General features: G+C 60.3%; 1 protein-coding gene across 2 annotated transcripts; it reads right to left on the bottom strand.

Moving 5' to 3' along the window:
• Nucleotides 1-8095: 8095 nt before the first annotated feature.
• On the bottom strand, nucleotides 8096-19281 carry ZNF865 (zinc finger protein 865). 2 transcript variants are annotated; one of them, XM_060176078.1, is made up of 2 exons: nucleotides 19179-19281; nucleotides 8096-11244 (listed from the first exon to the last, which is right to left on the bottom strand). In XM_060176078.1, exon 2 carries the CDS (start codon nucleotides 11216-11218, stop codon nucleotides 8132-8134), a length of 3087 nt encoding a protein of 1028 aa, XP_060032061.1. In that variant the 5' UTR covers nucleotides 11219-11244; nucleotides 19179-19281; the 3' UTR covers nucleotides 8096-8131. The 2 variants fall into 2 exon arrangements, with proteins under 2 accessions (XP_060032061.1, XP_060032055.1); XM_060176072.1 differs by lacking the exon at nucleotides 19179-19281 and adding an exon at nucleotides 19015-19147 and having other exon boundaries at nucleotides 8098-11244.
• Between the last annotated feature and the right edge of the window lie 2578 nt (nucleotides 19282-21859).

Here is a 21859-nt window from a genome sequence, read left to right as displayed (position 1 = left end):
GGGTAGGGGTGGGTAGCAAATGGTTATGCAAAGAGACTCTCATGCCTGAGACTTCAAAGTCCCAGGTTCAATTCCCTGCACCACCATAGGCCAGAGCTGAACAGTAAAAAAAAAAAAAAAAAAAAAAAGAGGTCGGGAGGTGGCGCAGTGATAGGGCTTTGGACTCTCAAGCATGAGGTCCCGAGTTCAATCCCCGGCAGCACATGGGCAAGAGTGATGTCTGGTTCTTTCTCTCTCCTCCTATCTTTCTCATAGATAAATAAAATCTTTAAAAAAAAAAAAAAGATTATAGTGCCAGGTGGTAGTGCAGCTGGTTAAGCGCATGTGGCGCAAAGCACAAGGACCGGCATAGGGATCCTGGTTTGAGCCCCCGGCTCCCCACCTGCAGGGGAGTCGCTTCACAGGTGGTGAAGCAGGTCTGCAGGTGTCGGTCTTTCCCCCTCTCTCTATTTCTCTCTGTCCTATCCAACAACAACAACAATGATAACTACAACAATATAAAAAGAAGAGCAACAAAAGGGAATAAATAAATATTTTTTTAAAAAGCACACATTATAGTGCTCAAGGACCCAGGTTCAAGGACCCTGGTCACCACCTGCAGGGGAGAAAGCTTCATGAGTGGTGAAGCAGGGCTGCAGGTGTCTCTCTGTCTCTTTCCCTCTCTGTGTCCTCCTCTCTTCTTAATTCCTCTCTGTCTCTATCCAATAATAAATAAGTAAATAAATAAATAAAATTTTAAAAATTTAAAAAATAACCCGCAAAGTGCAAGGACCCACATAAGGATCCTGGTTCGAGCCCCCAACTCCCCACCTGCAGGGGAGTCGCTTCCCAGGCGGTGAAGCAGGTCTGCAGGTGTCTGTCTTTCTCTCCCCCTCTCTGTCTTCCCCTCCTCTCTCCATTTCTCTCTGTCCTAACAGCGACATCAATAATAACTACAACAATAAAAAAAGTGCAACAAAAGGAAAAATAAATTAAATTAAAAAAATTTTTTTTAAAAGCATTAGGCTATCTCCCCAGTCCTCCAAGATTTTCTCTTTTTGTGTGTGTGAGGGACACCATTGCACTGTCTGTCTGTGGGGCCCCTATTGTGCGGTGCAAGGTGTGCTGACGTGGCGCGAGGGAGGGCTTCATCCAGAACCAGCATAGGAGTGAGAGCTGCACATGTGGACACGAGACAGTGCTAGTGTCTAGAGAACAAACCAGGAGTGAGTTGATGGAGAGAGAGAGAAGGAGAGAGAGAGAGAGAGAGAGAGAGAGAGAGTGGAGGGGGAGGTGGAGAGCTAAATTTAGCCAGGGCCAGAAGCTGTGTGCCAGCGACTATTTACAGTGGGGGCAGAGAGAGCTGCAGAAGCCAGATCCCTGTGGACATCTGGAGGCTGAGCTGGGGTTACGGGTAACTGGCAGAGTTCTGAGCAGGAAGTACCCGTGTTTAAAGTGTCACACGGGCTACTTGGGGACAGTGGGGGCGGGTGTGGAAACCAGGCTCCAACCCAGAGGCTTTCCAGCTGGAGAAACAAGAAGCGACTGGGACACAGCAGACAGGACAGGAGAGGCGTCCAGATCCCGCAGGGAGTTTAGACAGGAGGAAGCAAAGCCTTTCTCAGGGATGAGCTTCACGCCACAGGCTCGAGACGCCAGTGCTCCTGGGACCAGACGGTTGCACGGCTGACAGCGCACACAGGTAACAATGTGCATGGACCCAGGTTCAAGCCCCTGGCCCCCACCTGGGGGGCACTTCACGAGCAATGAGGTAGTGCTGCAGCTGTCTCTCTGTCTCCCTATCCTCCCTCTGTGAATATTTTATTGATTTTTTTATTTGTTATTGGGTAGAGACAGAGAAACTGAGAGAGAAGGGGAAGATAGAGAGGAAAAGAGACCAACAGACACCTGCAGACCTGCCTCAACACCTGTGAGGCGACTGCCCTGCAGGTGGGGAGCCGGGGGCTTGAACCGGGATCCTTACTTGTGCTTTGCGCCACGTGCGCTTAAGAATATTTTATTTTTTGTGGTCTGGGAGGTGGCGCAGGGGATAAAGCACTGGACTCTCAAGCATGAGGTCCTGAGTTCAATCCCGGCAGCACATGGACCCAGAGCGATGCCTGGTTCTTTCTCTCTCTCCTCATAGCTTTCTCATTAATAAGTAAATGAAATCTTTTAGAAAAAAAAGAATATTTTATTTTTTAACTTTTTGAAAATGTTGGATAGAAACCGTAATTGAGAGGAAAGGGGGAAAGAGATAGAGATAGAAACCCACAGCACGGTCTCACCACTTGTGGAATTGCCTCTGCAGGTGGGGAAGGCACATGTTACAGGGCGCAAGGACCCGGGTTCAATTCCCTGGTCCCCACCTGCGGGGGGGGGGAAGCTTCACGTGGTGAATCAGGGCTGCAGGTGTCTCTCGGTCTCTCTCCCTATCTACCCTCCCCTTTTAATAAAAAAAAAAAAAAAGACAGCCTTCGGGAGCAATGAGTTTACAGTCCAGGCACTGATCCCCAGAAATAACCCGGGGGGCAAAAATATTCTTCTTCTTTTTTTTTTGCTGCAGGGGACTTGTGCCTGAGAGACCCCATCTCTCATGGCAGACTCTTTTGTTCCTGTGAGGACGAGAGACGGACACCACAGCCTTGCTGCAGGCCTCCTGAAGCTTCTCTGCAGGGAGCTCCCACGTGGAAACCCACACTGGAACCCAGGTCCTCGTCTGTGACAAGTGTGGCCTCTACTGCTCTACTGGCTGAGCCACCGCCCGACCCCTGGGAAGTCTTTTATTTCTTTTTACCAGAGCACTGCTCATCTCTGGCTCAAGATGGTGTGGGGGATTGAACCTAGGTCTTTGGAGTCGGGCCTGATAGCCTCTTTACATGACCAGTATGCTATCTACCCCTGCCCTCTTTTTTTTTCTTTAAATATTTATTTTCTCTTTTGTTGCCCTTGTTTTATTGTAGTTATTGTTGTTGTTATTGATGTCGTCGTCATTGGATAGGACAGAGAGAAATGGAGAGAGGAGGGGGAGACAGAGAGGGGGAGAGAAAGACAGACACCTGCAGACCTGCTTCACTGCCTGTGAAGCGACTCCCCTGCAGGTGTGGAGCGGGGGGCTCGAACCGGGATCCTTATGCCAGTCCTTGCACCTTGGCCACCTGCACTTAACCTGCTGTGCTACCGCCCGACCCCCTTATTTATTTATTTATTTATTTATTTATTTATTTCCTCCAGGGTTATTGCTGGAACTCGGTGCTCCTGGAGGCTATTTTTCCCTCTTTGTTGCCCTTGTTTATTGTTGTTGTTATTTGCTGTCATTGTTGTTGGATAGGATTGAGAGAAATTGAGAGAGGAAGGGAAGAGAAAGACAGACACCTGCAGACCTGCTTCACCGCCTGTGAAGTGACTCCCCTGCAGGTGGGGAGCCGGGGGGCTCGAACCGGGATCCTTTCGCTTTGCGCCACGTGTGCTTAACCTGCTGCGCTACCGCCTGGCCCCCTCTTTTTTTTTTTTTAACTCTTTATGTATTTACTTATTAGATAGAGACAGAGAGAAACTGAGACAGGAGGGGCGATAGGGGAAGAGACACCTGCAGCCCTGCTTCCCCACTCGTGAAGCTTTTCCCGGCAGCTGGAATCCGGGACCTCGCGCACTGTGTTGCGTGCAGTGAAACAGGTGTGACACCGCCTGGCGTGTTTTTTTTTTTTTTTTTTTGTTGTTTTTTTACCAGAGCTCTGCTCAACTCTGGTTTATGGTGAGGATTGAGTGCTGGGGATTGAGCCTGGGACTTTAGAGCCTTAAGCATGAATCTCTTTGCATAACCATTATGCTATCTCCCCCTGCCCTGGAAAATATTTTTTAAAAGATTAATTTCATTAAAGAGGGGGGCGCTGGGTGGCAGCACACTTGGTTACACTCATGTTTCAGGGACCCGGTCTCACGTGCAGGGGGGAAGCTTCACCAGTGGTGAAGCCGGGTTGCAGGTGTTTGTCTCTTTCCCTCTCTGTATCCTGTTTTCTCTCAATTTCTGGCTGTCTCTATCAAATAAATAAAGATAATAAAGAAGAGAGAGATTCAGAGCGAGCGTCACTGTAGCATTTCAGTGCTGGTGTGGGGATTGAACTGGGTACCTCACTGGCGGCAAGGAAGGGAAGTGTTGTTGGGGCCCTGTGGAGTCCAGAATCTCGGGCGGGGGGCTGGACGCTTTCAGAGGTGTGTGTTTGGCGTGGGCTGGTGTGTGGGGAGGTCGAGGCAGGGTCCACCGGCTGCCCCAGCTTGCTGTCCGCTCTGCCCCTGCCCAGGTCCTGATGCCCGGCCACACACCCCGGGGTGAGGGGGGCACCCTCATGGAGATCCGGGGGTGAAGGGGGCGGACGGTGTGGCCAGCAGCCTCGCAGCCCCACAGCCCCACAGCCCAGTGCCCCGCGGCCTCCGGCCGGTCTGCAACCACCAGCATGTGGGAATCGCACCCCCGCCCCGCCCCGCCCCGCCCCGCACTGCACCCACTTCCTGGCCCAGGAAGCAGCCGCGGGCAGGGGCAGGGGGTGTAAGTCCTGCGCCCTCCCTCTGAGCCGCAAGCTTGCAGCGGGGGTGACAGGCCAGGCTGTGGGCAGTGCTTCTTGAGGCCCCCAGGAGGCAGAGATCTCTGGCCCACGAGAGGGTGAGGCTTGAGATCACCCCTCCTCCGGGTTTCGCGGAGACTCCGAGGTTCAGACGCGGCCCTGTGGGTGCCAGAAACCGGCCGGGGCACCCCCTTTGGTTGGCTCCGGCGGTTGTCCTTGTGCGGGTCTTGTCAGGACAGCGGGGCTCTGGCTGGGGTGCAAAGGGCAGCTGGTGCCCAGGGCCACCTGCAGGCTCCCCCAGCCACGGAGGGGCTCCCCAAGGTGAAGCAGGATGCTACCTGCCCTCTCAGCACACGGCACTGACCTGGGTGACTGCCCCAGGCCCCAGGCGGGAGACGCCTACAAGTCCTCCATGAAGGGCCGCCCCCCGGGTCACAACGAGAGCTTCACCATGTGAGGGCTGGGTTGACGGCATCATGGTTCTGCAAAAGGCCTACATGCCTGAGACACCAGAGGGCCCAGGTTCAATCCCCAGCACTATCATAAGCCAGAGCTAACCAGGGCTCTGGTAAAGAAAGACAAAAGAAAAAGAGAGAAAGAAAGAGAGAAAGAAAGAAAGGTGATTCCCAGAGTCTGTCAGACCTGCACTCCCTGCTACCTTAACACTGCCAGACTCCCTCTAAGGCCACTGGCAATGGGGCTGTAAACGCCCCTCCCAAAGCTTTAGACTCGCATCCGTGCCCGTGCCCTGCCTGAGAAGCAGCCTCCGGTTCCCCGGTGGCTCCAGTCCCACTTGGAAGCAGCAGCCAAGGGCGTGCTGGTGCTCTGGCCGGTGCTGGGCGCAGGGAAGGACTGGGAGCTGGGGCCGGGCCACCTCCACTCTTCCTCTTAAAGGACTTTCTGATGGGTTTCTCCGTGCCCATCTTGTGCCCAGGGCTGGGCCACCCACAGGTGGTGAGCAGCCGCCTTCCTGTCACCAAAACTGCCACTGGGGCTGGGGCTGCGGCATCAGACTTGGGGGCTCGGAGGGGAGGCAGGGAACAAGAAGAGCCAGAGCAACACTGCGGCACAAGCGCTGCTCGGGCAGAATGCAGGGCCTCATCTTTGAGTGTTTCCACTGTGCCATGGCCCAGGCTTTGTCATCTTTCTTTCTTTATTTTGTTGCCCTAGTTGTTTTATTGTTGTAGTTATTACTGTTGTTATTCTGTCGTAGTTGTTGGATAGGACAGAGAGAAATGGAGAGGGGAGGGGAAGACAGAGAGGGGGAGAGAAAGACAGACACCTGCGGACCTGCTTCACTGCCTGTGAAGCGACTCCCCTGCAGGTGGGGAGCCGGGGGCTCGAACTGGGATCCTTCCGCCGGTCCTTGTGCTTTGCACCATGTGCGCTTAACCAGCTGCACTACTGCCTGGACCCCAATTATTAATATATTTTTTATTATTTATTTTCCCTTTTGTTGCCCTTGTTGTTGTAGTTATTATTGTTGTTGATGATGATGTTGTTATTGTTGGACAGGACAGAGAGAAATGGAGAGAGGAGGGGAAGACAGAGAGGGGGAGAGAAAGACAGACACCTGCAGACCTGCTTCACCGCCTGGGAAGCGACTCCCCTGCAGGTGGGAGCCGGGGGCTCGAACCTGAACCCTCACAGTGGTCCTTGCGCCTTGCACCACCTGTGCTTAACCCACTGCACTACCACCCGACTCCCCCCTTTTTAAAAATTTATTATCTTTATTGGTTTGAGACAGCCAGAAATCGAGAGGGTAGGGGAGACAGAGAGACACCTGCAGCCCTGCTTCAGCGCTTGTGAAGCTTTCCCCCTGCAGGTGGGGACTGGGGGCTCAAACCTGGGTCCTTGAGCGCAGCATCATGTGTGCTCAACCAGGTGCACCACCACCCAGCCCTTCATGTTGTTTTAAATCAAGAAAAGGTGTGGGGGGATGGGGCCAGGTGTCACAGATGGCTGGACATACACATCACCATGTGCGAGGAGCAGGGTTCCAGCCCACTCGCAGGGGCGAAGCTTCACAAGCGCTGAAGCAGGTCTGCAGGTGTCCCCCCTGCAATTTCTGTCCTATCAAGTAAAATAGAAAAAAAAAAGGGGGGGTATTGGCTGCTAAGAGCAATGGCTTTACCCAGACTGAGCAATAACTCTGACGGCAATAAGAAACATAATTCTGAATATGTTGACAGTGCCAGAGCTCACACAGGCACGACTCCACCGCTCTGTGCTAACTTCTCACCGCGACAGACGCCACTGCACCTTCCGTGTGATGCAGGCCCCGCACACGGCAACTTGCCAAGTCTGTGGACTCTCCCCAGAGCTTCAGATTCTTCGAAAATCCGTTCCTTTTGCGAGGCCAGCGCGCTGCTCAGCTTCGCCACAAGGTGGCGCCACGCGGGAGCATCAAGCACTCAGGTCTCTGCATTATCTCGAATTGCTTTCCCTGAGCAAGTCTTTTCTATTATCCATCCTTTAAAAATAATTATTTTCTTTTTGTTACCCGCCTTTTATCGTTGTAGCTATTATTGATGTTGATGTCGTTGTTGGATAGGACAGAGAGAAATGGAGAGAGGAGGGGAAGACAGAGAGGGGGAGAGACAGACAGACACCTGCAGACCTGCTTCACCGCCTGGGAAGCGACTCCCCTGCAGGTGGGGAGCCGGGGGCTCGAACCGGGGTCCTCACGCCGGTCCTTGCGCTTTGCGCCACGTGCGCTTAACCCGTGGTGCTGCCGCCAGACTTCCCTATCCATCCTATTTTTTAATAGTCTATATGTATTGGACAGACACGGCCAGAGACGGAGAGGGTAGGAGAGGCTAGAGACCAGACACCTGCGGCCCCACGCCTACAGCTTCCCCTGCGCCCAAGCAGGCGCCCCGCCCCGCCCCGCCCCGCCCGGCCCGGCCCGGCCCCGTATTACCCGTTTCACGGAGCAAGAGGAGCGCTACACCGGCCGGCGCATTCAGTGCGCAGAGGTCGCCCTCGGTGCCTCCTGGTTGCAGGCAGCCCCCGCACTCTACCCACTGCGCGCCTGCCCGACGGCCGCGGTCCAAGCCCTCAACGCGGGGTGGGGCGGAGCAGGGGCTGGGAGGGGCAGGGCCGGGCCTGGCAGGGGCAGGGCCTGGGCCGGGCCGGGGCTGGGCCGGGGCAGGGCAGGGGCCTGGCAGGGGCCTGGCAGGGGCCTGGCAGGGGCAGGCGGGGCAGGACCCGGTCCCCGCGGCTGTCGCCAGCCCCGCCCGGCCCCGCAGTCCCGACAGCCGGCTTCGCCGCACACCCGCCCCCCGCCCCCGTGGCGACGTGGGCTGAGGGTCCCCGGTCTCGGGCTCTGCGCGCCAGAATGGCCGCGACAGGCGGGAGGCAAGGACCTCGCCCACCGCGGGGAGGGAGCCTCGGGGAATGTCCGCCCGCGAACCTCGAGGGCCGCCCCCACTGCACCAGCGCGGCCGTGGATACGATTTATTAGTCTCTGCTCTGTACAAGCGCGGCCGCGCCCACCCCGCCCCGCCCCGCCCCGCGCCCATCCACCGTCCGCGTCCGGCCTGAGCCCCCAGGAGCTGGGCGCGGGCTCGGCCGAGGGGCCCGCGGCGTCAGGCGTCCTTGCCCGCCAGGGCCTCGGCCTTGTGCACCAGGCGGTGCTTCTTGAGGCCGTAGGTGTTGGCGAAGGCCTCCCCGCAGGACGAGCAGCGGAAGGGCCGGCCGCCCTGGTGCGCCGCCAGGTGCTTGCGGAAGTAGCCGGGGTCCTTGAAGGCCTTGAGGCAGGCGGGGCAGCGCAGCTCGGGCCGCGGCGGCTCGTGTGCGCGCTGGTGGCGCAGCACGGAGCTCAGGTAGAAGAAGCCCTTGCCGCAGTGCTCGCAGCGGTAGGCGCGCTCGCCCAGGTGCAGCCGCTGGTGCTCCAGCAGGTTGGAGCGGTAGCGGAAGGTCTTGCCGCAGGCGCCGCAGCGCTGGGGCCGGGCCACGGCGTGCAGCCGCCGGTGCTCCGCCAGGCTGGACGACTGCGCGAAGCGCTTGGCGCACACGCCGCACTTGAAGGCGCGCTCGCCCGTGTGCACCACGCGGTGCTGCCGCAGGTACCAGGAGCGCAGGAAGCCGCGGCCGCACACGCCGCAGCGGTAGGGCCGCTGCTCGGTGTGGCAGCGCTGGTGGCGCATGAGCAGGGCCGCCTCCCAGAAGCGCTTGCCGCACACGGGGCAGCGGAAGCCGCGCTTCTGCCGGTGGCTGCGGCGGTGCAGGAGCAGGTCGTAGGCGCCCGCGAAGCTCTGGCCGCACAGGCCGCAGCCCAGGGTCCGGCGCACCAGGTGCACGTACTTGTGGGTCACCAGCCCCAGGAAGTGCTTGAAGCTCTGGCCGCAGGTGGCGCAGCTGAAGCGCTCGCCGCCCGCCGCGCCGCCCCCGGCCCCGCCCGCCGCGCCCCCGGCCGCCCCGCCCGCCTCGTCGCCGCCCGCCACGCCCGCCAGCGCCGCCACGGCCGCGCCCACCTCGCCCGCCAGCCCGTCGTCCAGCACGCCGGCCGCCTCGCCCGCGCCCGCGCCCTCGGGCTGGGTCCCCGCCGCGGCGGGCGGCAGCAGGCGCTCGGGCGCCGCCTGGTGCACCAGCTTGTGCCACATGAGGTTCTCGATGAAGCCGAACGTCTTGCCGCAGGCGTCGCAGCCGTAGGGCTTCTCGGCCATGTGGGCCTCCTTGTGGCTCATGACGTGGAAGAGGTCCGGGAAGTGCTCGCCGCAGTCCGAGCAGGCGTAGCCCAGCGCCTCGGCCGCGCCCCCGCCCCCCGCGCCCGGCCCGCACGCGCCCGGCCCGCCCTGCGCGGCGGAGAGGCCCGCGGCCCCGGCCAGGGCGCAGGGCAGCTGCAGCCGGTGCACCTGGCGGTGGCGCGTGAGGCTCTGCGGGTAGCCGAACACCTTGCCGCACAGCTCGCACTTGTAGGGCCGCTCGCGGGTGTGCACCACGTGGTGCTTGCTCAGGTGGAAGGACTCGCGGAAGCGCTTCCCGCACACCGGGCACTGGTGCGGCTTCTCGCCCGTGTGGATGCGCTCGTGCCGCTTGAGCGTCTCGCGGCGCCCGAAGGCGCGGCCGCAGATGCCGCAGCAGAAGGTCTTGCCGGCGGGCCCCGCGCCGCCCGCGCCCCCGAGCAGCAGCGGGTGCGCGCCCAGCAGCGGCACGGGCACGGCGCCGTACACCACGGCCGCCGCGGCCGCAGCCGCCGCCTTGTCGTTGTCGCCGGCGGGCGGCTCGGGCGGCAGCAGGTAGGGGCCGGCGGGGAAGGCGGCGGGCGGCGGGGGCGGCGGCGCGGCGGGGGCCCCGTCCTTGGGCGCCTCGGGGGCGGCGGGCGCGGCGTGCGCGGCCTTGTGGCGCAGCAGGCTCTGCGGGGCCGAGTACGACTTGCCGCACAGCTCGCAGGGGTAGGCGGGCCGGGCCGCGCCGGGGCCGGCGTGCGCCGCCTGGTGCTTGAGCAGGTAGGCGGCGTCCCGGAAGGCCTTCCCGCACACGCCGCACGGCAGGCGCAGCAGGTCGGCCGAGTGCGTCTTCACGTGGCGCTTGAGGCTCTCGCGCCGGTTGAAGCTCTTGCTGCACACGGAGCACGAGAAGGGCTTCTCGCCCGTGTGGATGATCTGGTGCTGGTGCAGGTGGCTCGGCTTCTTGAACACCTTCCAGCACAGCGGGCAGGCGAACGGTCCCTCGCCGCCGCCCCCCGCCGCCGCCGCGGGCAGGGGCGCCCCCACGGCTGCCGGGGCCGCACCGGGGTCGGCGGGCGCGGGCGCGGCGGAGACGGCGGGGGCGGGGGGCCCGGCACTGCCGGCGGGCGCGGGGGGCGCGGGCAGGCCGAGGGGGGGCGGCGGCGGCGCGCCGGGCTGCGGGGGCTGCGGGGGCCCGGGGGCCGGGGCGGCGGGGGGCGCGTCCTTGTGGCAGCGGCGGTGGCGGATGAGGCTGGAGACGTGGTTGTAGGTGCGGCCGCACACGCCGCACTCGTAGGGCCGCTCGCCCGAGTGCACCAGCATGTGCTGCACCAGGTGCGACGACTGCTTGAAGGACTTCTGGCACACGCCGCACGGGAAGCGCCGCTCCATCAGGTACTTGAGGCGGCGGAAGTAGCCCTTGTCGTCCTTGGCCGGGTCGCAGGCGGGCCCCGAGGAGGAGGAGGAGGAGGAGGCGGCGGCGGGGGCCGGCGGGGTCTGCGCGGGCGCGGGCAGCGGCCCGGGGGTGCCGGTCGGAGCCGCCAGGCCGGGTGTCGCCCCCGGCCCCGCGGCGGGCCCCGCGCGCTTGAGGTTCCCGAACAGGTGCTGGTGCCCCGACAGGTCCACGATGCCCCACTGCGGGGCGGGGAAGGCGGCGTCGAACAGGGGCGGCGGGGGCGCCCCGAAAGCGGGCGCCGGCGGCGGGTCGGGCTTCTTGGCCTGGGAGGCGGCGGCGTTGGCGGCGGACGAGGAGGGCGCCTCGGCCTTGGGCTTGAAGGCGGCCTGCGGCGGGTAGTCGTACTGCGGCGGCGGCGGCGGCGGGGGCCCGGGCGCGCAGGGCAGGGCGGCCACCGCCTTGGCGTGGTGCTCGCCGTACAGCTCCATGGGCTCGAAGCGCTGGTGGTTGAGGAACTCCAGGAAGTCGAAGGGGTAGCTCTGGAAGTGCACCCCGTCCTCGCCCCCGAGGCCGCCGCCCGCGCCGCCCCCGGCTGGGTTGGCCTCCATCTCGGCGCTGCCGGCGACCGGAGACCCTGCGGAGGAGGGCAGACTGAGCGGGGCGCCGTGCGGCCGGGCCCTCCCCTGCCGCCTTCCTTGGGTCTCACCTAAGGTTTGAGATTGTATGGGCTGGGCAGAGAAACCGAGTGGGGAGGCACGGGGCAGAGGGACACCTGCCGCCCTGCGTCACCACCCGGTGCGGACCAGGGGCTTGAACCCCGTCCGCTTAAGCAGTGCATCCCGCCCGGGGCCCTCACACCTCTCCCCCACCGCGTTTGCTCTCCTGGGGCTGGATGTCCCCCGCAGGTGCCCTTGGTGGAGTCTCCCAGGCTTTAAGCCTGCAGCCTTTGCCTGCCAGCCCTGGCTCCTGCGAGTCTTAGCTCAGTGGCAGAGTACAGGACTTGCATGTGTGGGGTCTCGGCCGCCGCCCTGGCACTGCACCCGTGGAGCTGAGCAATGCTTTAGTCTTCATGGAAAAAAAATAACATGAAAATATGTTCGTATACTTTTAAAGGGGCAGGGTGGGGTAGACAGCATAACGGCAAGCAAACAGACACAGATGCTTGAGGTTTCAAGGCCCCAGGTCCAGTCACCCACCACAAGCCAGAGCTGAGTAGTGCTCTGGTTTCAAAAAAAAAACAAAACACAAGTGCCACCCCAGCGTGTTTCACTTCAGACTGTGTCCAGAGACTTCAGGTGTGGAACGACAAGCCTTCAGCTTCATCACTCGGATGAGACCTTTCCTTTCATAGGATTCTCTAACTCCATCCCAGGTGGCTCACTTCCTAACAAAGTCCCCAAACCTAGATATAGACCAGGTCCCCTGAGAGAGAGCATATGTTCACACGTATCCATAAACTAGGGCAAAATATATACCTGAAAGCAGAAGTACACTAGAGTTTGCAGTGAGTACCCCCAACACTTCCTCTCTCCACTATTCCAAGCTTGGGATCCATGATTGCTCAACAAATTGTTTGGCTCTGTATGTTAACTCTCTTTTCAGTCACCAGGTTCCAGCTGTCATCAGGATGCTGGCCAGGCTTCCCTGGACTGAAGACCCCACCAATGTGTCCTGGAGCTCCGCTTCCCCAGAGACCCACCCTACTAGGGAAAGAGACAGACAGGCTGGGAGTATGGACCGACCAGCCAATGCCCATGTTCAGCAGGGAAGCAATTACAGAAGTCAGACCTTCTACCTTCTGCAACCCACAGTGACCCTGGGTCCATGCTCCCAGAGGGCTAGAGAATGGGAAAGCTATCAGGGGAGGGGATGGGATATGGAGATTGGGTGGTGGGAATTGTGTGGAGTTGTACCCCTCTTACCCTATGGTTTTGTTAATGTCTCCTTTCTTAAATAAATTAAAAACAGGCATAGCACAGGAGCAGTGGACTCCTGGTGCAGGCACTGAGCCCCAGCAATGACCCTGGAAGCAAAATAAATATCAACAAACACTGGGTGAGGCCGAGCAGTGGTGCGCCCATCGGAGTGGACACAGCTCTCTGCGTGAGGATCCAGGTTCAAGCCCCTGGTCCCCACCTGCAGGTGTCTTTCTCCCCCTCAAAGCCGCATGCAGAAGTGGAATCACCGTGTAGGCACTGAGAAATTAAGGAAAAGAAAAGATGGTGAGGGTTGGGTGGATGTGTGTAATGTGCTGTAATGCACAAGAATCCAGGTTCGAGCCCCCATCCCCAAGCTTCTCAAGTAGTGAGGCAGGGCTGGAGGTCTGTCTCCTCATCTCCCCCTCCCCTCGATTCTGTCTCTAAATACCGGTGGTGTTTTGTGCCAAAGCAAAGGGCTCTGGGAAAGGGAAGGAAAGGGGTGAGGAGGGTGCAGGATGCCAGAATAGACCTTAATTGAGGGTGAGAGTGCTGTGCAGACACCTGTCACGGGGAGAGGTGATGCTGTAGCCACGTGTCCACACCTGTGTCGTGAACCATTCATGCCAGTAAAATGGCGAAACGCACCCACCGGCCAGCTGGGCAGTCAGGGAGATGGTTCGGGGGTGCCTGCAGTATGTGGGGTCCTGAATGTCATCCCTGGCATTATGTAGGTCAACGTGATGCTCTGGTTCTCTCTCTCACAAATAAACCCTTAACATATACAAATAAGGCCAGGAAGTGGTGCACCTGGTACAGTGCACAAGGACCCAGGTTGAAGCCCCCGGCCCCACGTGCTGTGGAAAGGGAGCTTCACAAGCAGGGCTGCAGGTATCTGTCTCCCTCCCTCCTCCTGCCCTCTCAACTTGTCTCTACCAAGAATACATAAAGCTTAAAAAACACAAATAAATGAGAAATCACTTTAAATAAAACTATACTAAAAACCAGACTAAACAGGTGACAGTGGGGCAGGTTCAGCAGCTGGCAGGCCGCACCCCCGAGCCCCTCTGCCTGGGTCCCTCACCTACAAAGGGAGGCGGGGGGGCCGGGTAGTGGCGCACCTGGTTGAGGGCACATGTTGCAATGTGCAAGGACCCAAGTTCGAGCCCCCAACTCCCACCTGCAGGGAGAAAGCTTTGCAAGTGGTGACGCAGGACTGCAGGTCTCTGTCTCCCTCTTTTCTTAATATTTACTAATTCCCTTTTGTTGCCTTTGTTTTTTTGTTGTTGTAGTTATTACTACTGTCAGCTATTGTTGGATAGGACAGAGAGAAATGGGGAGAGGAGGGAAAAACGGGGAGAGAAAGACAGACACCTGCAGACCTGCTTCACCGGCTGTGAAGCGACTCCCTTGCAGGTGGGGAGCCGGGGGTTCGAACCGGGATCCTTATGCCGGTCTTTGTGCTTTGTGCCACCTGCGCTTAACCCGCTGCGCTACTGCCTGACACCCTGTCTCTCTCCTTGTCACCCTCTTCTCCTCAATTTCAGGCTGTTTTTTTTTTTTTAATTTAAGAAAGGATTAATTAACAAAACCATAGGGTAGGAGGGGTACAACTGGAGATTGGGCAGTGGGAATTTCAGGCTGTTTCTATCTAATAAAGATAAAAAAGGGGGGGAGGTGACAAAGTGCCTGCCCAGGGCGCCCAGGAGGCCCTGGCCCTCGCTCAAGCTCAGTGGCAGGTGTAGCTGGCAGTCGCCCAGGGCCCCTGTGTGGCAGGCGGGCACTTGTCCCGGTGCCCAGTGGGCTGGGAGACTGCGGCCTGCAGGAGGGGCTGCAGACCCAGGCCCACTCTGGGTTTGTTTTTTTTTTGCTTCTTGACGTGGTTGCGATTGTGCGATGGGTGATCCACCGCTCCTGCAGACGTCCGCTCCCCGGGGACACAGCCTGGCTCTAGCGCTCGGGAAGCAGCACTCGCACGCTGATCCTGTGTGGTGGTGGGGCTCGAACCCAGGTCCTAGGAGGCTGTCTCCTGGCCTGCTCTGCCTAATCTCTTAGCTCTCCCCAAACCACTGCCTGGCTTCTGGTGGTGCCAGGGACTGAAGCTGGGACCTCCAAGCCATCACGCTACCCCCCTGCCCCCCCCCCACACACAGACACACACACACACACACCCGGGGTGGGGCGGGGAGATGCTTCCAGCAGGGTGAGGCTATGAGAGCGACGTGCCCAGAGACCCTCAGTCCCCACCTGCCCTGGCCTGCACGCAGCCCCTGAAAGGTGGGAGGGGCGGTATCTCCACCCTGGCCCGGGAGGGGTTTCTGGGCACCGGCTCAAAGTGGAGACTCCACTTGCTGGGCACTGCACACCCCGCCTTTAATGCCCTTCCAGAAGGCGGCAGGCCTGCCTGGCAGGTGGTGGCGTGCGGGGCTGAAGGGGGCGACTGGGAGGAAGCCACTGCTGGGCACTGTCGAGAGCGGTGGCCTGTCACATGTCTTCGCCCTCGGAGCCCGTGGCAGCTGGTCAAGGTCACAGCACATCTGGGCCTCAGCGCCCCTTCTCCAGCATGGGTGGGAGCCTGATGTTGGGGTGCTGGGGGGCACTGCTGGAAAAGGTTGAGTGGGAGGGGTGTGGGGACGCTGCCGCCAGGCCTCCAGGCTGCTCAGAGATCACCCCCTGAGAGGGGAGACCCCGCTCCAACGGCCCCCAGCCCTGCTGGCCCTCCTGCACCACTCCCCCACAGGCTGGGCTTGCTGGCCACTGTGCCCGGCCTGGGGTGGGCACCGGGCGCAGACCTGCTGGCGGGGGGGGGGGGGGGGGAAGCACCCGAGGGCCCACGGACCCACCCGGGAGGACGTGAACCGTGTCTGCGACTGGGGTGGGGAGTCGGGCTGTGATGGGGAGAGTGTGTGGCAGAAAACTGCGGGGTTTTCGGGGCCGGGCGGCGGCGCCCCTGGCTGAGCGCTCAGTACATGGCGCAGCGCGCAGGGACCTGCGTGAGTCCCTGGTCCCCACCTGCGGGGGCAAAGCTTCGCGAGTGGTGAAGCGGGGCTGCAGGCGTTTTCTCCGAGTAAATACGATTTTAAAAATAAGAAAAAAACCCCAGAAATGTTACACAGGTACCAATGACTGTATTTGCTATAAACCCCTCAGCAAAAGTGTCTTTAAAAATGCGGCTGTGCGAGGGGTGAGACTAGGCTGATGAGAGCGAGCTCCCTGCTGAGGGAGGGAAGGCAGCTGAGCAGAGATGACATGGCGGCCTGCGGCCTCCCCAGGACAGGGGGTTCTGGGCCGGGGGGCAGGGCTGAGCAGGCGCCGTCTCCACAGGGAAGAGAGACATCTGCTTCTTCGAGGCACCCGGCTGCATACCGGTGTCTCCCTAGGGGAGAGGTGTCCCCCAGAGAGCCCTGGTGGGGCCCCTGGCAGCCCCCCCAAAAGAAAAGCACCCAGAGCCGAGCCAGCCGCGCTCAGCTCAGTCTCCTGCTGCCAGGCAGCCTCGCTTTCTAAGTGGGGAAACTGAGGCAAAAGGGAGAGGCCGCTACCCCGAGGTCTCGAAGCCAGGGCTGGGAAGGCAGTTGTGAAGCTGCAGGTCTCTGTGAGGCCAGGGTCCGAGGGCTGCCCTGCAGTCAACAGGAGAGGCACCTTGGGCCGGGGAGCGAGCATCACGGTTCTGCAAGACTCCCATTCTGAGGCTCTGCGGCCCCAGGTTCAAGCCCCAGCACCACCATCAGCTGGAGCAGAGCGGAGCAGGGCTCTGGGCTCTTAACTTTCAGGGTCTCTTCCTCAGACAGCAGGGCGCCACGCACCACACAGGCCCCCTCCAGATCCCACGCGACCGGCTCTCCCGGACACCAGGGGGCCACTGTCGCCACCTCCCTTCACGGAGGAAAGGTGGGCGGCCAGGGAGGAGGCCGCGTCTCCTAAGCCCACTTCGGAGGGTGTTGGGCAGGCCCAGCGGGTGCTGTCACCCTGATGTCTCTTTCTCCCAAATAAAGGATGGGCTGGGCCGGAAAGACAGCCCACCCGGAGCCAAGTGTGCGGCGTGGGTTCGAGCCCCGGCGCCTCACGGCTGTGCCGCGCACTGAGGGGAGCCCCAGGTCTGTGGTGGTCGCCCCGGGCTGGCACCAGAGAGGTGAGTGGGTGGATGCTGACTGGTCCCAGCCTGGGGGATGCCTTCCACCCTCTCGTCCTGCAGCCGCCCAGCCTCTGCAGGCAGCTGGGTCAGTTCGGGCCCTGCCCCAGGGCCTTTGCATCTGCCCCGTCCACCTGGAAGGCCGACTTTCATCCCTGCGTGCTCAGATTGGGTCTCAGCGAGGCCTGCTTGGCACTGCCCCGCCGTGCAGGCTGGCTGCCTTTCCTACCACTCAGTGGCGCCTCAGACGCCAGACGCTCTGCCCGCCCGTCCTCAGGTCTCAGCCCGTCCTCAGGTCTCACGTTCCTGCTCCCGTCTGCCCAGCGCCTCCTACCGGTGGCCCTCGCACCCAGACAGCAGCACCTCCGCCTCAGGCTCCCCCTGATGACCGGGGCGGCGCGGCCTCTCGGAACTCTGGGTGGTGGCCGGGGCCTGGCCATGTGCCCCGCTCTGTCCTCAGGCTGTGCCTCCCCCAGGAGCCCAGGTCAAGTTCGCGGCTGAGGGGGGAGGGAGGGAGCGCTCTGCTCCGCCACCCCGACACGGCGGGACCCGGGTGTGACTTTTCGGTGCTTGGCTTCCCGAGGCGACAAGCAGACAGTGGGGTCTCCTAGGGGAGGCCGTCCGGCCCGCTGGCACCACCCACCCTCTGCTGCAGGCTGTGTGTGGGGTCGGTCAGAGCACCACTCAGCTCCGACTGCTGGCACTGAGACTCCGGCTCACCACCACTGTGCCACCTCCCAAGCGCCTTACTGCCCCCCAACTGTCCCCCGAGCTGCGGTCTGTCACTCTCCTCCTCTGCTGCATCCAGGGGCGGGGCGGTGGCGCACCTGGTGAGCGCACGTGTTCCAACGCGCAAGGACCCGGGTTTGAGCCCCTGGTGCCCCCCTGGGGGCACAGCTCTGCGAGTGGTGGCGCAGGGCTGCAGGTGTCTGTCTGTCCGTCCATCTCCCCTTCCCGCTCAATCTCTGGCCGTCTCTACTATCTTTTTTTTTTTTTAATGTATTTATGAGAAAGCTAGGAAGAGAGAGAAAGAACCAGACATTGGGGGCACAGCTCTGCGAGTGGTGGTGCAGGGCTGCAGGTGTCTGTCTGTCTGTCCATCCATCTCCCCTTCCCGCTCAATCTCTGGCCGTCTCTACTATCTTTTTCTTTTTTAAGTGTATTTATGAGAAAGCTAGGAAGAGAGAGAAAGAACCAGACATTGGGGGCACAGCTCTGCGAGTGGTGGCGCAGGGCTGCAGGTGTCTGTCTGTCTGTCCGTCCATCTCCCCTTCCCTCTCAATCTCTGGCCGTCTCTACTATCTTTTTCTTTTTTAAGTGTATTTATGAGAAAGCTAGGAAGAGAGAGAAAGAACCAGACGTCACGCTGGCACATACGCTGCCGCCGGGGAATCGAACTCGGGACCTCGGGCTTGAGAGCCCAAAGCTTTCCCCACCGCGCCACCTCCCGGACCGCTGTCTCCACTATCTAATAAGCAAACGAAGATAATTAAAACATCAAAAGGGACAGAAGATGCTCTCTCGCTCCTCAAACACTCGTTGGGCAAACGAAGAGCTGCCGACCGGGGCCAGGCTCCCTGCCCCCAGGCCCGCCCGGGACCCCCCCCCCTCCGGCCTCAGCAGCGGCCGCTCCCGCCGCCGGGCCACCCCAGGGCCTTTGCACCTGCCGCCCGCAAGTCCCGTCTCCCGAGCGGACAGACAGACCGACGAGCCCCTGCAGGAGCCCGGGGAGGGGCTCGCGGGGCGGCGGGCGGGGGGGGGGGGCTGTTTCGGGGGCCCGGTCCGGTCCGGCCGCACGGCCGCTGGTGCCACCTGCAGGCGGAGACCCGCGACGCCGGGGGCAGCGGTTCCGGGGGTGGGGCGGCGGGGTTGACAGGGAGCTGGGGGCCGAGCGCCAATGACGAGAAGGCCCCGGAGCCGCCGGCCGCCATGCACAGCTCCGTGTCGGCACCCGGGCAGGGCGCGCGCCGGGGCGGGGGCGGCTCGAGCGGGGCTGCGGGGCTGCGGGGCCCGGGGCTGCGGGGCCCGGGGTGTCGGGGCTGCGGAGCTGCGGGGCCCGGGGGATCGGGGCTGCGGGGCCCGGGGGGTCGGGGCTGCGGAGCTGCGGGGCCCGGGTGATCGGGGCTGCGGGGCCCGGGGGGTCGGGGCTGCGGGGCCCGGGGGATCGGGGCTGCGGGGCCCGGGGGGTCGGGGCTGCGGGGCCCGGGGGTGTCGGGGCGCCGGGACGTCAGCGCGGGGCCCCCGGGAAGCGCTCGGGGGGTCGCCCGGCTGCGGGCGCTCCCGCAGGGCAGCGCTACTGGGGCGGCCGAGGAAGCGGAGCGGGGCCCCCCGACCCGCCGCCCGGGCCCCTGTCACTCACCGGCGCCGGGGTCTCCGCCGGGAGGAGGCGGAGGAGGCGGAGGAGGCGCCGCAGCTCCGGGGAGACCCGAGGGCCCGGCCGGAAGTGCCGCCCCCTCCCCCTCCTCGGCGGCCCCGCGCCGCCTGCCCGCCCGCCCACCGCCCGCCCGGAAGCGGAAGTCGCACCCGGCTCCGAGGCGCCGGCGTGGAGGAGCGGAAGGAGGAGGCCGCGGCGGCGGCGGCCACCGGGAGGGGAAGCGCGCTTGCGCACTGGCCCGTCGGCGCGGGCGGGGGAGGATCGGGCCGCTTCCGGCGGGCGAGCCCAGCGAGCTGCGCCTGCGCCTTGCGTGCCCGGACTTCCGGCTAAGTCCCGCCCCTGGTCACGCCCACCGGGTTTGGAGCTGCCCCGCCCACTCGGCGCGTGAGGCCCCGCCCCGGCTGTTGCCACGCCCCTTCCAGGTGGTGGGTTGCGGATGAAGTCATGACGTGATTTTTGCTTTTTTTTTTAAAAGCCAGAGCACTGCTCGGCTCTGACTTACAGTGATGCGGGGGGATTGAACCTGAGACTTTGGAGCCTCAAGCACGAGAGTCTCTTTACATAACCATTATGCTATCTACCCCTGCCCCTGACATATTTTTTTTATGCAAAAATGTGTCATGACTTTTCATACAACCCAGTATTTAGATGACCCTTCAAAGCATTTAGACACCACCTCCTGCCTCACAGCCCTAAGCCATTCCCATAGATTCTCATTCCATTAAGTTCTCTTTATCTTTTTTTCTTATCCCTCCCCATTAAGTTCTCTTTAAAGAAAAATATAAGTAGGGTGTCGGGTGGTAGCACAGCGGGTTAAGCGCACGTGGCACAAAGGGCAAGGACCCACGTAACGATCCGGGTTCGAGCCCCGGCTCCCCACCTGCAGGGGAGTCCCTTCACAAGCAGAGAAGCAGGTCTGTAGGTGTCTGTCTTTCTCTCCCCCTTTCTGTCTTCCCCTCCTCTCTCCATTTCTCTCTGTCCAACAACGAACGACATCAACAACAACAGTAATAACCACAACCAGGCTACAACAAGGGCAACAAAGGGGAAAAATACAAGGCCTCCAGGAGCAGTGGATTAATGTGCAGGCACTGAGCCCCAGCAATAACCCTGGAGGCATATATATATATATATATATATTTTTTTTTCCCTTGGGCTGGGGTGGGTTATGCAGAAAACCTTTCATGCCTGAGGTCCCAATATTTCTAGCTTCAATCCCTAGCTAAGAAGTGCTGTGAGAAATTTTAAAAAAAAAAGTAATAAAAAAAAACTAACATTTCTGAGAAGAGAGAGACAGGCTCACCCTGCCACATGAGAAGCCTGGAAGCAAATCTGAGACCTCATGCTTCTTCTTCTAGTGTTTGCCCTTCTTCCGTAGCCAGTCAACAGGTCAGGTTGAAAGCTTTCAGGAGCTGCTTGTTGCTGGCTTTGAAAGTGACTGGGATCCATGTGGATTCAGTCGGCTAGGAAGGATCGTCAGTTTCCCCAATGAATGGGTACTCACGGGATGCACCACGAGAAGGTCGATCCAATGCATCCTGTGAGACCAGTCCTCTACTGTCTACCACCTGGGCTGCTTCCCTTAGGTCCCCAAGGGTGTGAGGTCAGTCTAGCTGAGACACCTGTCACCCCACTGATAGTCAGGCTGATGTGGCTGACTAGCTGGGTGTCTTCTTCCTCCCTCAGGGCTCCATGGGTGTCCCTCCCAATGCTGAGCACTGGGTCAAAGAGGAGGACCTTCCCCGATTAGAGACGAAGCTGCCTTTTGTAGGTCGAGGGTATCAGAGTGTCTGTGTTCCCCTAAGAACCTCCAAACAAGTTCCCTTTGGTCTCTAAAGTTTGGCTCCGGGTGGGAAAGTGATGAAGCAGTAGTGACTGGACTACATGCCGAGGCTTCGGAGACTCCAGGTTCAATCTCCTACTCCCGACAACTCTTCCAACCACTGCAAGACAGAACTGAGTATTTCTCTGGTGTCTCATAAAAATCAATCTTCGGAGTGGAGAAACTTTGGTTCGATGAGAAGTTATATCCATGTAACAACTGTCATGTGGTTCCTTCTTTCCATAATTAAACATTTTTAAATATTTATTTATTACTTTTGTTGGCACTGTTGTTTTATTGTTGTAGTTATTATCAATATTTTCATTGTTGGATAGGACAGAGAGAAATGGAGAGAGAAGGGGAAGGCAGAGAGGGGGAGAGACAGACACCTGCAGACCTGCTTCACCGCCTGTGAAGCGACTCCCCTGCAGGTGGGCAGCCAGGGGGCTCGAACCGGGATCTTTACGCCGGTCCTTGTGCTTTGCAAGGACTCGCAGGCTTTGTCTTTTTTTTTTCCTTCCCCGCAACCAGGTGCTACCGCCCAACTCTCATTTAAACATTTTTTTGCATGATATGTATATATGTATATATATGTGGTAGTATCTTTATTTATTGGATAAAGACAGCCAGAAATTGAGAGGGAAGGGGGTGATAGGGAGAAACAGAGAGACACCTGTAGCACTGCTTCACTGCTTATGAAGCTTCCCCCTACAGGTGGGGACTGGGGGCTCGAACCTGGCTCCTTGCACACTGTAATGTATGCTCGACCAGGTGCACCACCAACTGGCCCCATAAAACATTTTTTTAAAATATTTATTTATTTATTTATTCCCTTTTGTTGCCCTTGTTGTTCTATTGTTGTAGTTATTATTATTGTTGTTGATGTCATCATTGTTGGACAAGACAGAGAGAAATGGAGAGAGGAGGGGAAGACAGAGAGGGGGAGAGAAAGACAGGCACCTGCAGACCTGCTTCACCGCTTATGAAGCGACTCCCCTGCAGGTGGGA

Source organism: Erinaceus europaeus, chromosome 2 (assembly GCF_950295315.1).
Source record: "Erinaceus europaeus chromosome 2, mEriEur2.1, whole genome shotgun sequence".
In the NCBI taxonomy this organism is placed as follows: domain Eukaryota; kingdom Metazoa; phylum Chordata; class Mammalia; order Eulipotyphla; family Erinaceidae; genus Erinaceus; species Erinaceus europaeus.
This window is presented reverse-complemented; position numbering and strand designations above follow the sequence as displayed.